Source organism: Eptesicus fuscus, chromosome 17, assembly GCF_027574615.1.
Source record: "Eptesicus fuscus isolate TK198812 chromosome 17, DD_ASM_mEF_20220401, whole genome shotgun sequence".
In the NCBI taxonomy this organism is placed as follows: domain Eukaryota; kingdom Metazoa; phylum Chordata; class Mammalia; order Chiroptera; family Vespertilionidae; genus Eptesicus; species Eptesicus fuscus.
This window is the reverse complement of record NC_072489.1, coordinates 56,314,432-56,328,309: the sequence shown is the minus strand read 5'-3', so window position 1 is coordinate 56,328,309 and position 13,878 is coordinate 56,314,432. Positions and strand designations below refer to the sequence as shown.

The 13,878-nt window shown below is 51.1% G+C and overlaps 1 protein-coding gene across 3 annotated transcripts in view; it reads left to right on the top strand.

The window, feature by feature from the left end:
- Nucleotides 1-13,878, top strand: part of INPP5A (inositol polyphosphate-5-phosphatase A) — a 141,650-nt gene that overhangs the window by 48,472 nt on the left and 79,300 nt on the right. For all 3 annotated transcript variants that reach the window (XM_028149653.2, XM_054729017.1, XM_008144378.3), the window contains exons 3-4: nucleotides 5,641-5,741; nucleotides 9,306-9,393. In XM_028149653.2, the coding sequence (XP_028005454.1) occupies nucleotides 5,641-5,741; nucleotides 9,306-9,393 (189 nt within the window). The remainder of the gene's footprint in view (nucleotides 1-5,640; nucleotides 5,742-9,305; nucleotides 9,394-13,878) is intronic.

The window sequence follows — 13,878 nt, the reverse complement described above, 5'->3', positions numbered from 1 at the left end:
GAAATTTCTTTTGAGAGCCAAATTTTTTAAACTTAAACTTCTTCTAACGCCACTTCTTCAAAATAGACTCGCCCAGGCTGTGGTATTTTGTGGAAGAGCCACACTCAAGGGGCCAAAGAGCTGCATGTGGCTCGCGAGCTGCAGTTTGCCGACCACGGACATAGAGTTTTGATGTCCCAGAGCTACAGGTTTGGTGAAGTGTCCCTGTATCCACATTTCTGCCTCTGAAAATGCAGCCTCTTGTCCAGCTGTCCAGATCAGTGTAAATGGTGGCTTCCTGCCCGGGGCCTGCTGTTCGGCCTTCGTAGTCAGCCCTCCAGCCCGCCCAGTGCCTACCAAGAAAACCCTAGTTCTGCTTCAGAGTGGACGGTGGTCCGCACATCCTGAGCACATGGGCAGGGAGACACCCTCACTGATGGGCGGCCACGAGGCCTGAGGGGGAGGTCACACAAATATGTGGCTTCCCGTGTGCACGTAGCAAGGAGGCGTGCCTGCTGCCCACACTGCTGGCTGCCGCTGCCCCCATCGGTGGCCACATGCGGGCATGGACTCCAGGAGGGCTTCCGATCAGGGCCACATGGAACTGCACCCACACAGCACAGCCCTGGAGAGAGGAGTGGGCAGCCTGGCACCCACCCCGGGCCGAGGGTGAGCAGACGATCTCAGGGCAGAGTGTTTGCAGAGCGCAGCTGGTAAATGGCAGCCCTCTTTCCTCTCAAGAAATTCTTTGTCCTTTTTCTACTCCTTATCTTGGGTATCAGGATCCCACTGGGCTGTTTGGAGGATGTAATTCCTTTTTAGGTCACTCAGATACTCCTCTTTGGAGAAAGCCTAACAAGGCCTGGCTGTTTCTATTTTTAACGCTGACTCCTGGCCAGCGAGGGGCCGTGACGGGCTGCCGTGCGCTGCCTGGGAACACAGAGCTGCCCCTGCTCGCCACCTGCACAGCGTCAGGAACGGGGAGCTGCTTTCTGTTTGGCTGGTTGCTGTGTTGTTGTTTTTAATTCTCTCTGCTCTTTCCTGCCAAAATTTGTAATTCACTCTTTTCCAAAATGTTTTTCTTTAGCCTTCCTATGAAAGAACCCACGTATTTTTATCAGTTGCCTATTTCCACCCCCGCCCCCCCCTAAAGTTAGAAGCAGCTCATTTTTTTATAGAATTTTGGTCAAGCAATTGTGAAGCTTTGGGCAGTGACTCGAGTGTGGTCCCAGGTGAAGGCAGGCCAGCCTCACTGTCAGGCAGGATGTGAGCTGCAGCTGGGATGGGCGGAGGCCCGTGTTGAATTCTTGCTTTACTGAGATGCATTTCCCAGCCCAGACAAGATCCCTGTCCTGCACTGTCCTCAAGATGTCCGTGGTGTCGGCCCTGCAAGGATCTTGTCCAGGACCATCCAGGTTCCAGAGCCCCTTCTTAGCCTGGGGAAGGCCAGGAGCTCTGTCCCAGCTGTCCCACAGCCCATCTCCCAGCATGCAAGGTGGCGTGGACTCATACCACCAGGCAGGGGCCCCCACTGTGTCCAGTCTGTGTGCAGTGACCGTCCATGAACATAGGCTCCTAGGAAGTGGACGCTCAGAGAGCCCTGGGCACCAGGGGTTCCTCTAGGAAGTGACAGAGCAGGATCCAAGCGGCATGCTTCCTGGACTGCCCTGCCCTGCAGAGTGACCTGGGCCAGCTTGAAGGAGCTGGCAGATGTCAGGAACTGGGAGCCAGGTGTTCAATAGAGCAGTATTAAACATCTAATTCTATTAGCCTACAACTGAGCAAATCATATTAAAACCAAAGGTAACGAGTGCCTGACACTCAGCAGCTCCTAATGGCTTTCTGTGTGTTACTGTTGGGATCCTGGTTATTTATGTTGTGTCTTGGCAGGGAGCTCTAGCAGTGTGTGCCCCTAACTCTGTGTTCAGTGATGTCACATCGGGAGCTGGACATGGGCGTCGTGGGGGTGTTTGCACAGTGAAATGGGTTTTGCCCCAGTGAGCTGGCTGTCAGACACTTACCGGCATGCCATGCCTGCAAAGCAGGTTGAGCAGGTGCTGTCTCGCTGACCATTGAGGACACGTCTGTCCCGTGACTTTGGTCTGTCCGTGTCTCTGCTGGAGGTCTGCCTCTGACAGGCAGCAGTGCTTCACTGCTGTGCTCTCTGTGCTCACTCCCCGCCTGAGACTGCAGTGTCTAGCCAGCCTTGTCTGGCCCAGCAGAGCTCTCTCTGATGGTGGGAATGTTCCGTTTCGGTGCTGTCCAGCACCGTAGCCACTGGCCACGTGTGGCTGTTGACCACTTGAAATGCGACTAGTGCTGAATTTTAAAGGTCTTTAATTTTAATTAGTTTAAGCAGCCCCCTGGGACCCGAGGCTGCCTCTCTGCACAGTGCAGTCTAGACCACTGACATAGGAATCTGGGGCTACCACGCCGTTGCTGCTCTCTGTTCATACCCTCTGCTTTTTGTTCCTTCGTTTCCCCTTGCCTTGTGGATTGTTTCAGTTTCTTTGCATTCCATTTTAATTTTTGTTGGCTTTTAAAACATTTTTAAGTGGTTGATCTAGATTTATGATCTATGGGTCTAAACGTTTGAGTTGACATTATACTGCTTCATGTAAGTGTAGAAATCGTGAAATCAAATGGCACGTGTATGATGTCGGCGTATATTGAAAACCCCAGTAGACAGTATTATGGGTTAGCAACCTACCCCTCACCCCAAGCCAAACCCCAGCTGCTGCCTGGTTTGGAATTAAGTTCTATTGGTGCGTGGCTATGCCCACTCCTGTAGCATCCTCTGGCTGCTCATGTCCACACTGGCAGAGTGGATCTGTTCCCACGAAGACATTGTGACCACAAATCTTAAAACATTGATCTGGTTCATGGAAAGTGTTTGCCCAGCCCTGCTCTCACAGATTCCTCATAAAGGGCTGATGGAGATGGCATTTCCTAGGTTTTTGTATATTGAAAACTGTTTTTCTGTGACTTTGATATTTGAAGGATACTTGGCAGAATAGATAATCCTTGGCTTATGCTTTATTTAATTGAAATTTTCAAAAAAGGTTCTTCCATTGCTGCCTTGATTTATGTTGGTTTTGACAAGTCTGGTGCCAATCTGTTTTTTATTTTATTTTAATGTTAACTGATCTTTGTCCCTGGAGACCTTGAGGATTGTATCCTTATTTTTGAAATCTCATGATCTGACTGGGATTTGGCTTGGAGCTGATGGTTTTGGGTTAATTTTCTTAGGTGCCCAGTGAGCCCTTTCATTGCGTAAGTTCAGTTTTTTTCTATTTGGAAAGTTTTCTTGGATTATAATTTTAAATATTAGTTCTGGTCCCCTTTTGGTCTCTCTCCGGGGACTTTGATGATGGGAATGTTCTTCTTTGCTCACCTTCATTTTCATGTCTTTCTCTCCCACTTTTTCGTTGTCATCTTTACTCTCTTGGTTGGTCTTTCTGGCTTCAGTGCCATTGTGAATATCCCTCTAGTCGATTCTCCCCTGAGCACTTTTTTTCTGTGATGATTTTGTCTTTTTCTTTTGTTTCTTCCCTCGGGTTAATCAGCACTCTTTCTCTCCCAGCCAACGCCCTCCCCCCACCCTCACCCCCCTTCCAATTTCTATTTTAGTTTTGAGTTTCTGATTTTGGTTTTTCATTTTCTCAAATGCTTGTTTGAATGCATGTAATTCAGTTTCCAGTGTAGGCTTGTAATTCCATTCTGCTTCGTGATTCTTTTTCTGGGTGGAGCCCTTCCCTTGGTTTATGTGTGTAAATTTTTTCTTACCTTTTGCAGCAGCTTTGTAGGGACTTGTTGAACTTCTCTCCCTTCATCTTACTGCCACGAGAATGTTTTATGGGATTCCTGGTTTAACAGCACCCTCTTCTGTCCGTCCAGCTCGTCCAGGTACGCTAGGAGACCTCGAGCGAGTGTGTCTGCCTTGGCGGTGACTTGACGGTCCTCCTCTGTCTTACGGTCCATTTCCTCCTTTCTGTCTTTTCTCCTCTGTGCCCAGTTGCCCACAGCTGCCTCTCCCCCTCCCGTCTCTTTCCTTCCCTAGATCCGTGTCTCTCACAGGGCCCACGCCCTGCATTCTCTTCCCTGTGGATGTGTGATGAGCTGAGGCTTCCCCGTGTTTTCAGACCCCAGGCTTTCTGGCCACCCTCCAAGTCAGCCTCAGGGCCTCCGCACGTCTGGGTGCCAATGTTGCAAGTCTGTGATGCCAGTAAGGTGCTCTTACTACCATGGAAACGCCTGCAGGGTCTTTGCGATCTCTCCTGTTGGTAGCCGCAGTGTTGCTCTTCTCAGTCTAGCCAGGGGTGACCCGTCCCGTCCCGTCACAGAACCACGCTGGCCTGCTGGCCCTGACTATGGATCTGTTTCTGCCCCGCTGCTCTCCATCCTTCAGTGTTTCCTTCTTTTCTTTCTCTGGGTTTATTTGCTGCTGTCTGTCTGGTGGCAGCTCTGGGTGGAGGTGGCAGGCCAACGGGCTGTGGGCTCTGGAGAGAGTGGGACTTCCCTGCTGGGCATGGCACGTGGGTGTGGCTTCTCTGAGTGTTGCTGGGTGTGCTGCCTCACCTCCCTCTGCCATCTGGTGTCCTTGAAGCTGGTCCTTGCTGTGAAATCCCTGTGGCCCCCACTTACCAGCCCCTCCTGACTCCCAGGTAGCCCTCCCCCCCTGCACCCTGGGGGCTGGGCCAAGCCCTTTGGTGGCTATTGTGTCAAAGCTACCTTATCACCCTAACAGTGGCCCCATTGGTGACGCTCCGCCTCCGGTGCTCCTGGGCAGGGCTGGTGAGTGCCTTGTCTCCTCTGTGAGCAGGTGCTGGTCAACACCTACTCACGTGACCTGTGGGTCACCCAGCTGCTGAGTGAGCCCTCAAGGGGGGTCACCCTCAGATGCCCACCGTGTCCGCACGCGTCACCCAACCACCCAGTGTGGTTAGCTACAGGGGGTCAGATGCAGTTTTGTGTTATGACCCAGGGGTTGTCGGAAGCCCCATTGCAGACGTGGAGCCATTTGTCCTGCCAGCCCCCTTCCTCACAGACGTGACGGTGCCCGTGCAGCCCTGTGCAACCCCTGGTGGTGTATAGAAGAGGGGGTCTGTCCAGCCAGCGCTGGCAGAGCCAGATACAAACACCAAGGCCTATAGTGGAGAAACATCCAGAAAGGGAAGCCAGTGCCCGAAGCCCAAACTCTCTGATGGCGTGTAGGTTACAGTGATACAGGGCAAAGTCGCAAGACACAGGGCTTAGGGGTTGGAGTCATGCTGGGAGCTGATTGGTCAGAGGGGGTGATGAATCATCTCTTCAGGTCTTGAGGGCAGCTTGAGGTCACTGCCCCAGTGCCCCAGTGCCCCTCTGTCCCATCTCGTGGGAAAGTAGCCAGGGGGCGTTTCACCTGAGGGCTCAGGAGCTGACACATAATGCAGGTCCAGATGTTATCATTAGCCTGCAGAGGTCCAGACCGTGTGACCAGTAGCCAGGTCCAGGCTTCTATCTTCTGCTGCCTCGGGCATTGCTGATTATTCGGAGGAAAGACTGGGTCTCTGAGGGGTGTGTATATAGAGAGAGATGATTTCTAGAGCCAGGACCTAAAACTAAGTTTAAAGTCATAGGGACCCTCGGTTTCAACGTCCCTGTCCTATGCTTCCTCCCCAGGTCGTCCATGCGCACAAGCCGCACTTCATGGCCCTGCACTGCCAGGAGTTCGGGGGGAAGAACTACGAAGCCTCCATGTCACACGTGGACAAGTTCGTCAAGTAAGTCTGGGCGCCTGCCATGGCCCTGCTTCCTCCCAGGGCAGGGTGTTGGGGTGCTTTCTATGGAAACATGGGTGTAGCCTCACCATGGTGAAGCCCCGTGGGTGAGCCAGTTTTCCAAAGAGAAAAGGTGTGGCCCAAGTGTGTGACAGCATGCCTCCTGGGAGGGGGGGTCCAGAGGGTGCCTGTGATGCCTTGGGCTCTGAGACTTTAGCCCTGGGTTCTAGGCAGGGGTCCCATCCACATGTGCCAGAGGTTATACCTTGTGTGGTCTGATGGCTGCCAGCCTGCTGCTGCTGAGGATGGATAGACAGATGGACAGACAGGACTGATTTTCATCTAGCAGCTCACAGCCACATTTGTCACAGTAAGACGGGGACAGAACCCGTTGTCTGTGGGAGGAAGGAGCCAGAGGCACGTGAGTGCACCCTGTGGCCCCATGGAAGAAGGTGCAAGAAGTACGGCCCACCAAAAAAAAGATTGATACATTGCACCACGTTCGCATTTAAAACTTTATCCAAAGGCGCTCTAAAAATAAAGTTTTGGCCACATTTGGGGAAAGATATCTGCAACACACTTTCCTGACAAAAATTAGTATTAAATATATAAGGAAAAATAGGAAAAATCAATAGGAAAAACCCACCCCTGTGTATCAATAGGAAAAATCCACCCCTTGGGAAAGCGAGGCATTTCACAGAAAACAGGACATTTCACAGAGGTGAGGAAGTGCAGGTGAGCAGCAGGTGTCAGCACGTCCAGGAGCTCCAGTGACCCGTCACATGGCACCTTTCATCCCTGGCGGCCTGTGCTGTGGGCACAGAGGTTTTACACAGAGGACACACTGGCATGATTTTGCTTTAAATAGTTAACATCGCTTACGTTTACCAGCCCACCTGCCGTTTGCAGCACTCTGTGGAGATCCAGGTTTCTACCCGGTACCATATTCCTTCAGCCTGGGGACTTCTCTGTCACATTTAGCACAAATCCCCCATGAATTCTCTCAGCTTTTGTTTTCTGAGAAAAAGTCTTTGTCTTCATGTTTGAATGACGTTTTTGTTGTAAACAGAATCCCAGCCTCTCCGTGTTTCTTTCAGTCCTTTAAGGCTGCCGTCCCCTTGTCCCGGCCGTGCGCTGGCCTGAGAGACCTGAGCCTCATCCTCTTCAGCTTCTCTGTATGTGATGTGTCTTTTCCCTACTTCAGGGTCCTGTCTTCCTAGCTGGTTCACAGCAGCTTATGTCACACTTTAGTCTGATTTTCTCTGCATTTTTCTGGCTTGGGGTTCTTGGAGCTTTTTCAAGCTGTAGATTTATAATTTTTTTTTAGTTTAATTAATTAATTATTTTAATTTAAATTATTTATTGTTTAAAATATTACTTGAGTCTCCTTCCCCCTCCCCCATTGACCTCTCCCCAGCCGCTCACACCCCCCAGCACATGCCCTCACCTCCCTACTGTCTGTGTCCATTGGTTATGCTCATATGCATGCATACAAGTCCTTTGGTTGATTTCTTACCCCCTCACCTCCTCCTTCCGTCATAGGTTGGACAGTCTGTTCAATGCTTCTATGTCTCTGGTTCTATTTTTGTTCATCAGTTTATGTTGTTCATTATATTCCACAAATGAGTGAGATCATGTGATATTTATCTTTCTCTGACTGGCTTATTTCACTTAGCATAATGCTCTCCGGTTCCATCCATGCTGTTACAAATGGTAAGAATTCCTTCTTTTTTACAGCAGCATAGTATTCCATTGTGTAGGTGTATCATAGTTTTTTAACCCACTCATCTGCTGATGGGCATTTAGGCTGTTTCCAAATCTTAGCTATTGTAAATTGTGCTGCTATGAACATAGGGGTGCATATATCCTTTCTGATTGATGTTTCTATTTTCTTGGGATATAGTCCTAAAAGTGGGATCGCTGGGTCAAATGGGAGTTGCATTTTTAATTTTCTGAGGAAACTCCATACTGTTTTCCACAGTGGCTGCACCAGTCTGCATTCCCACCAGCAGTGCAAGAGGGTTCCTTTTTCTGTGCATCCTCGCCAGCACTTGTTGTTTGTTGATTTGTTGATGATAGCCATTCTACAGGTGTGAGATGGTACCTCATTGTTGTTTTGATTTGCATCTCTTGGGTGATTAGTGACTTTGAGCATGTTTTCATATGTCTCTTGGCCTTCTATATGTCCTCTTTCGAAAAGTATCTATCTAGGTCCTTTGCCCATTTTTTTATTGGATTGTTTGTCTTCCTTTGTTTAGTTGCATGAGTTCCCTATAAATTTTGGAGATTAAATCCTTATTGGAGAAAACATTGGCTGTAGATTTATAATTTTAATCAAACTTGAGGAAAGTGTGTCCATTATTTCTTTAGGTGTTTTCTTTTTTAAAAAAATAAATAGTTTTTAAATGATTTTAGAGAGGAAGGGAGAGGGAGAGAGAGAAACATCAATGATGAGAGCAAATCATTGATCAGCTGCTTCCTGCACACCCTACATTGGGGATCGAGCCTGCACCCCGGGCATGTGTCCCAACCAGGAATCAAACCATGATTTCCTGGTTCATAGGGGGAAGCTCAACCACTGAGCCACACCAGCTGGGCTAAATGTTGTTTTCTTGTCCTGCCCTTCCGACTTCCTGACATTCAACTGTTTGTGGGCACACAGGTCCCTTCAGCTCTCGTGATCTTTTGTAGGTCATTTTTCCTTTGTATAGTTTCTGGTGCTGTGCTTTTTATTCCAGGATGTTTTCTTCTTTAGGTTTTAATCTACACTTAGGTCCCTGCAGTAAAATTATTTGTGATGTATTTTTCAACTCTAGAAGTTTCTTTTGTGGTTTTCATATCTGTCTTTCCTTATGTTCATGTTTTCCTTTAAATCTTTGATCATATTTATAATAGCTGTTTCAAGGTTTGTTCAATGAATTCCATCATTTTTGTTCTTTCTAGGTCTTTTTTTACTGCTTTTTAAAAGATTATGGTTCATATTTTGTTGCTTCTCCACATGCCAGTAATTTCTGAGGAGATGGTAGACATGAATGTTCTGTGCTGCTCCATGTCTGAAGTTTATTTTCTCCCTGTAGAGACTCTGGAGTTTGCTCTTGCTGGGAGTCAAGGTCTGAGGATCAGTGTGGTCCTGAAGGCTTATCCTCTCCCTATCCTGACCAATGCACTGGCTGTCACAAAATGCCTGTGTCCTTCTCTACCTCCCCTCCCCTGCGGTCATGGGGGCCAGACCAATGAGCAAGCCCTCACTTTCTGTCACCATTCCGGTGCATTCTCAAACCTCTAGTGCAGTGGCTCCTGTTCCAGCCCATTTACAGAGATGCCAGAGAGGTCACCTACAATAGGCTCTTCTAGGTTTTAGTTCCTGCCACCCCTCCCTTTCTCTCTCTCTTCCCTCTCTCTCCTTTCCCACTGTCTGTCCCCCCTCCTCTTCCCAAACTGGTTGGTGGTGTCTCCAGGGTGATGTCATAACATGGTGTCCAGGCCAGCGTCCTGGACCTCGGCAGCACACCTGTAAGTGGTGAGGTGTCTGTGTGACTCTTGACTAAAGAACTCTTTTCCTTCCAGAGAACTGCTGTCAAGCGATGCGATGAAGGAATATAACCGGGCTCGCGTCTACCTGGACGAGAACTACAGGTCCCAGGAGCACTTCACGGTAAGTGCCTCTGCCCCAGGGAGCGCCTGCCAAAGCGGCCCTTCTCGTTCGGTGGCCTGCCCTCCATCACAGCATCCTGCCATCTGCCTGCATTGAAATGTTACAGCCGTGCTGCAGCCTTTGGGGGGTGCCCCTAACTCAGCAAATCTATGGGGGGCGGTGCACAGTGCAGACAGCACCTCTGCTGCTTCCTCAAGTTGCCCTTGGTGGGCTGCTCATCGGTTGACACAGACAAGGCCCACGTGACAGCTGGCAGGTGGACAGCCAAGGATGGAGGCCAGGGCCCTGGTGTGCGGGAAATGGAGGGAGGATTAGGGTTCTGGGGCTTACAGGTGAGGTCTTAACCCCATGCCTGGTCTTCTGTGCCCAGCTGCCTGTGCCATAGGCTTGCTCCAAGCTCTGCCAGTTCCTTTGTGCTCCTAAGAAATTTCTAGCATTAAGTGCTTACCTTGAAAAATCTCTAAGGAAAAGAAACTTAACCTGAAGCAACTAGAAGGAAGGAAATAATGAAATAGCAGCAGGAATCGGGGCAATAGAAACTAGAATAATTGAGAATTCAGTGAACTGGTTTCTGAGCAAGGTTATCAATCTGAGCCGCCTTCCCCAGCGGAGCAGGATGGGCCTGTCTTGGAACACAGACCCAGGTGGTGGGCCTTCAGGCGGAGTCCAGGACCGGCTCCCGGCTGTGGCGCATCTGTGCTAAGGGCCCAGCGTCACTTACTGCACAGATGCCCGCTCCATGCAGGCGGTCAGAGGACGATGGCAAGGCTCCAGGTGCGCTCCGAAGCCTCAGAAAGAGTGATGGGGGGGTTACCAGCTTCTTGGTGGCGGGAGCCTGACACATGTGCCCAGAAACTGTCGCCTCACGGGAGCTGCCACCCTCCTATGGAAGTTTTCCATATGTTTTCAAAATCCTCACCTTGCTAGTTCTCCGGGCCTGCTTTGTGTCTCATATCATTACAAGGTACCATAATCATTTCATTTCTCTCCCAGCCAGAATGTCTGGTTGGCTGAGAAGAGAAGGGCGGGACGTTGGAGGCGCACCAGGGCTGAGAGCTCCATTTGGTCTTGTCTCGTCCCTGGAGATTTATCTCAAATGTCATTTCACCTTTTGCAATGGAAAACAAAAACCTGAACAATGAGCGTGCCCATAACTCAGCAATTTCACTGAAGAAATAACTGTTCTTGCCAACAGTTGTGGTTCTCAAAAATTATTTGATGGCAAAATTTGGAAGTAATTTTCAACACCCAGAGTTGGAGATTTTCACACGGTGGGACAGCTGTCTGATGGGACAGTCTGCCACAGGACAGCTTCCGTGACGTGGGGTTTAGGGCTCTCGAGGGAGGAGGCAGGCTGCAGCCCGCTAGGGCCCCTGCAGGATCTCACCTTCTGGTTGGTCCGTTGAAGTACTTAGCAATGATAGTATATCTGGTCTGTTCTTCAGTGCATGGATTTTCAGAAGTAAAACAGCAGAAACCAGGGTGCATCCAGAACCCATGGCATCTCACAGTTAGAACTGGCAGCGTTTTCCTTGTAAATACAGCAATAGCACGTTAGCTGGGGACGTGGCAGTCTGTGTGGTTGGAGCCTGAGACGGTGCAGTGTACAGGACCTCACTGGGTGGAGGGACTCGACACAAGTGACAGAGGGAGCTGCCCAACCACCCAGGTCTGAGGCCCCCAAGGCTGTAGGTACTGGTATCCACAGGACAAGACAGCATCTTGTGTTGGGGCGGAAGGCTGGACCCACCCGCCAAGGTGGGGACATCACTCACTCTCCTCTCGTCCAGCTGTGCCTGTGGCTTGAGGAAAGCCAATTCGCTCCAGGGTGACTGTCCAGTGGAGTGGCTGGGACAGCTGTGGCTGGGGGGTGAGAAGTGGCCAGCCTTGTTGCAGACTCTGTCTGGAGCTCATCCCATACTTGGCACAGGGAGAGGTTTGCGTTTGTCATCCCATCTCATGACCAGGAGGGTAGTAGTTTGCGATGAATCTCTGCTTGACCCTGGGCCCTGCCTGGAGTGCTGTCCCCTTCGTGCCCGTTCATCACTCTCAGTGTGTCACGTGTGGAACCGTCTTTGCTGGGGGCCTCTGGACATCTGCCGGAGGGATCTTGCACCCCCGGGTCCTGGGCAGGGTTGAGCAGCACTGCCAGCCGAGAAGCCACCCTCCTGCCACAGCCTGGTGGCCTTGGCTGTCAGAGGGAAGAAAATTTAATTTTTCAAGATTAATGGTATTGGAGCAATATTTTTAGCTGAGTGTGGTTCAAATAATAGGCCATTAATTGAAAAAGGAAATTGAAATGAATTTATCTTGTACATAAATGCTGTCACAGGTATTAATAGGGATCAGAAAATAGTGGCCTGTTCCCAGAAAGATGTTGAACCTGACGCGGCACCTGGTGCATGAACACGAGGGTGGGGGTTGCTGTGCGCTCGGGAACATGGGCAGGGGTGGTGGGGGGAGCTTCAGCCTGTGGGGGCTTGGGGCCTGGGAGGGTCTTCCACCTAGAGGGTCTACTGGCTGAGGCAGGAGGCGGCAGACGTCCTTCTTCACCAGCAGATGGCGCCAAAGCAGCATTTCCTATCCTGAGATTTAGGAGGTGCTAAGCAGCCAATTTTTAGACTTAAAAATTTTTACGTTAAATTTTGTTTGCTCCTAAAAAGCATCCTGAGTGGGCATTTACTGGATCAGGAAGCTTGTCTGGTCTACTGAGGGTTGAGAAGACAGACTGGTCTCCACTGGCTGTCTCCCTCTCCCTGGGCCTTTATGCTCGCCGGGTCATCGCCTGCTGTACTTTCCACTGGAACCTTGAGAGTTGGAGGTCTGTTCCTCCAGAGGAACTGCCAGTCTGGAGTGTTGACATTGGCCCTGAGAGGCCGGGCCCTGTCCTGTTCTTGGGAACTTGTTTAAATGTCCATCACAGGGTGGACTGAGGACCCTGACCCATGCGTCGACACAGCCACGAGTGAGCTGGACGGGAGCTCACACACTGTGCCCAGGGCCTCCAAGTGCCCCAGGACCTTTCCTCCTTGTAGCGGCCCATATGTGCCAGTGTCGACGTCCTGATTTCTGTCTTCCTTCCTGAGCTCAGACCCCTGGAGCAGCAGTTTTGCTTGTCCCTGCTCTGGCCCGGAGCCTGGAGTCACGTCAGCACATATTGGGTGCTCAGTAACCGCGTCTGAGTCAGTGAGCCAGTGTGAGTTAGACGTGCACAACCCAGGCCCTCCCTGCAAGGGTCAGGGGCCGTGATGCCCCAGCGCAGCTCAGTGAAGAATGCCTGCCTGAAGGCAGAATTTGAAGCCATCGGTGTGTAGATGTATCTAAGGCCATGGATTGGGTGACATCCCACGGGTGTGGGCTGCCGGGAGGTCCATGTCTGGGGCCCCCACATTTGGAAATTGGGAAGAAAAGGTGGGTTTATCAGGGGAGGTGAGAGAAGGTTGGGACAGGGGTGAGCTGGAAGCCATGAGGCGGTGAAGAAAGGTCGCAGGGGAAGGGGGCTGCACCCCTATGGCTGTGGCACCACTTCCTATGCCCCACTCCTTGCCTGGGGCTGCTGGGAGGACCCAGCAGTCTGGAAAAGAGGGACTGGCACCCAGCTGAGGAGGGGCTGTCCCTGGGTGAGCATGCAGCAGGTACCCTGGGTGGCCTTTCCCGGGGGGATCGACTGCACCTGCTCTCCACGACCCAGAATCTAATGCTCCTGAGCCCTGGCAGATTTGCACATTTCAACACCACACTAATGTTTTTGTATTTGCCCCCAAAACCCATGATGTTCCAGTTTTCATCACCAGCCAGTTTTAAGGCCCCAGGTATCTCCCATGGGAATAGACGTTAGGTGGTAGATGTGCACGGCGCTGTATTCATAGCAGGGTCAGGGGATGAGGAGCCTCAGAGCCTCGAGAAGGCGATTGGACATCTGCTGCACCCTCCCTGCCCCTGGGGACCCTGAGGCCCCTGTCCTTCCTGGGCACCATGTGGTGGGTGCCAAGTGACAGGATCTCATGTTCTGGGAACAAGACCGGTTGTTGGGGATGCTACCAAGTCGGATGGAGAAGCAGCGGCATCGCTGTTGCTCATTCATCCCTCCTCCTGAAGCAAGCCTGTCCCCCGCCCCCAGATTGCTGAGGCTGCCCTCCCACCTGGCCCTCAGCTCTTTGGGCCCCTTTATCTGAAGGACTGTGCATATTTTTGTGTATGTCCTGTCCCACCCAGTGAGGACAGTGTCACCACCCCCGATAATTCGTTGGATTTAGCGATCAAGTCCATGTGGAAGTATGTTGACAGTCGGGCATGTGACATGATTCTGGGACTGTCGGAGAAATGATTTGTACAAAGACACTTGAGAGAGACCTTCCCGTTACAAGGACAGGCTCCAAGTGGTGGGGGGAGGGGGGACTTTCCTTAGGTGGTGCCAGCTCCCCAGGGTGGACAGCTCATATCCCCCCGTCCCCTGGGGGTACCAGCTCCAGAGTACAAGGAGGT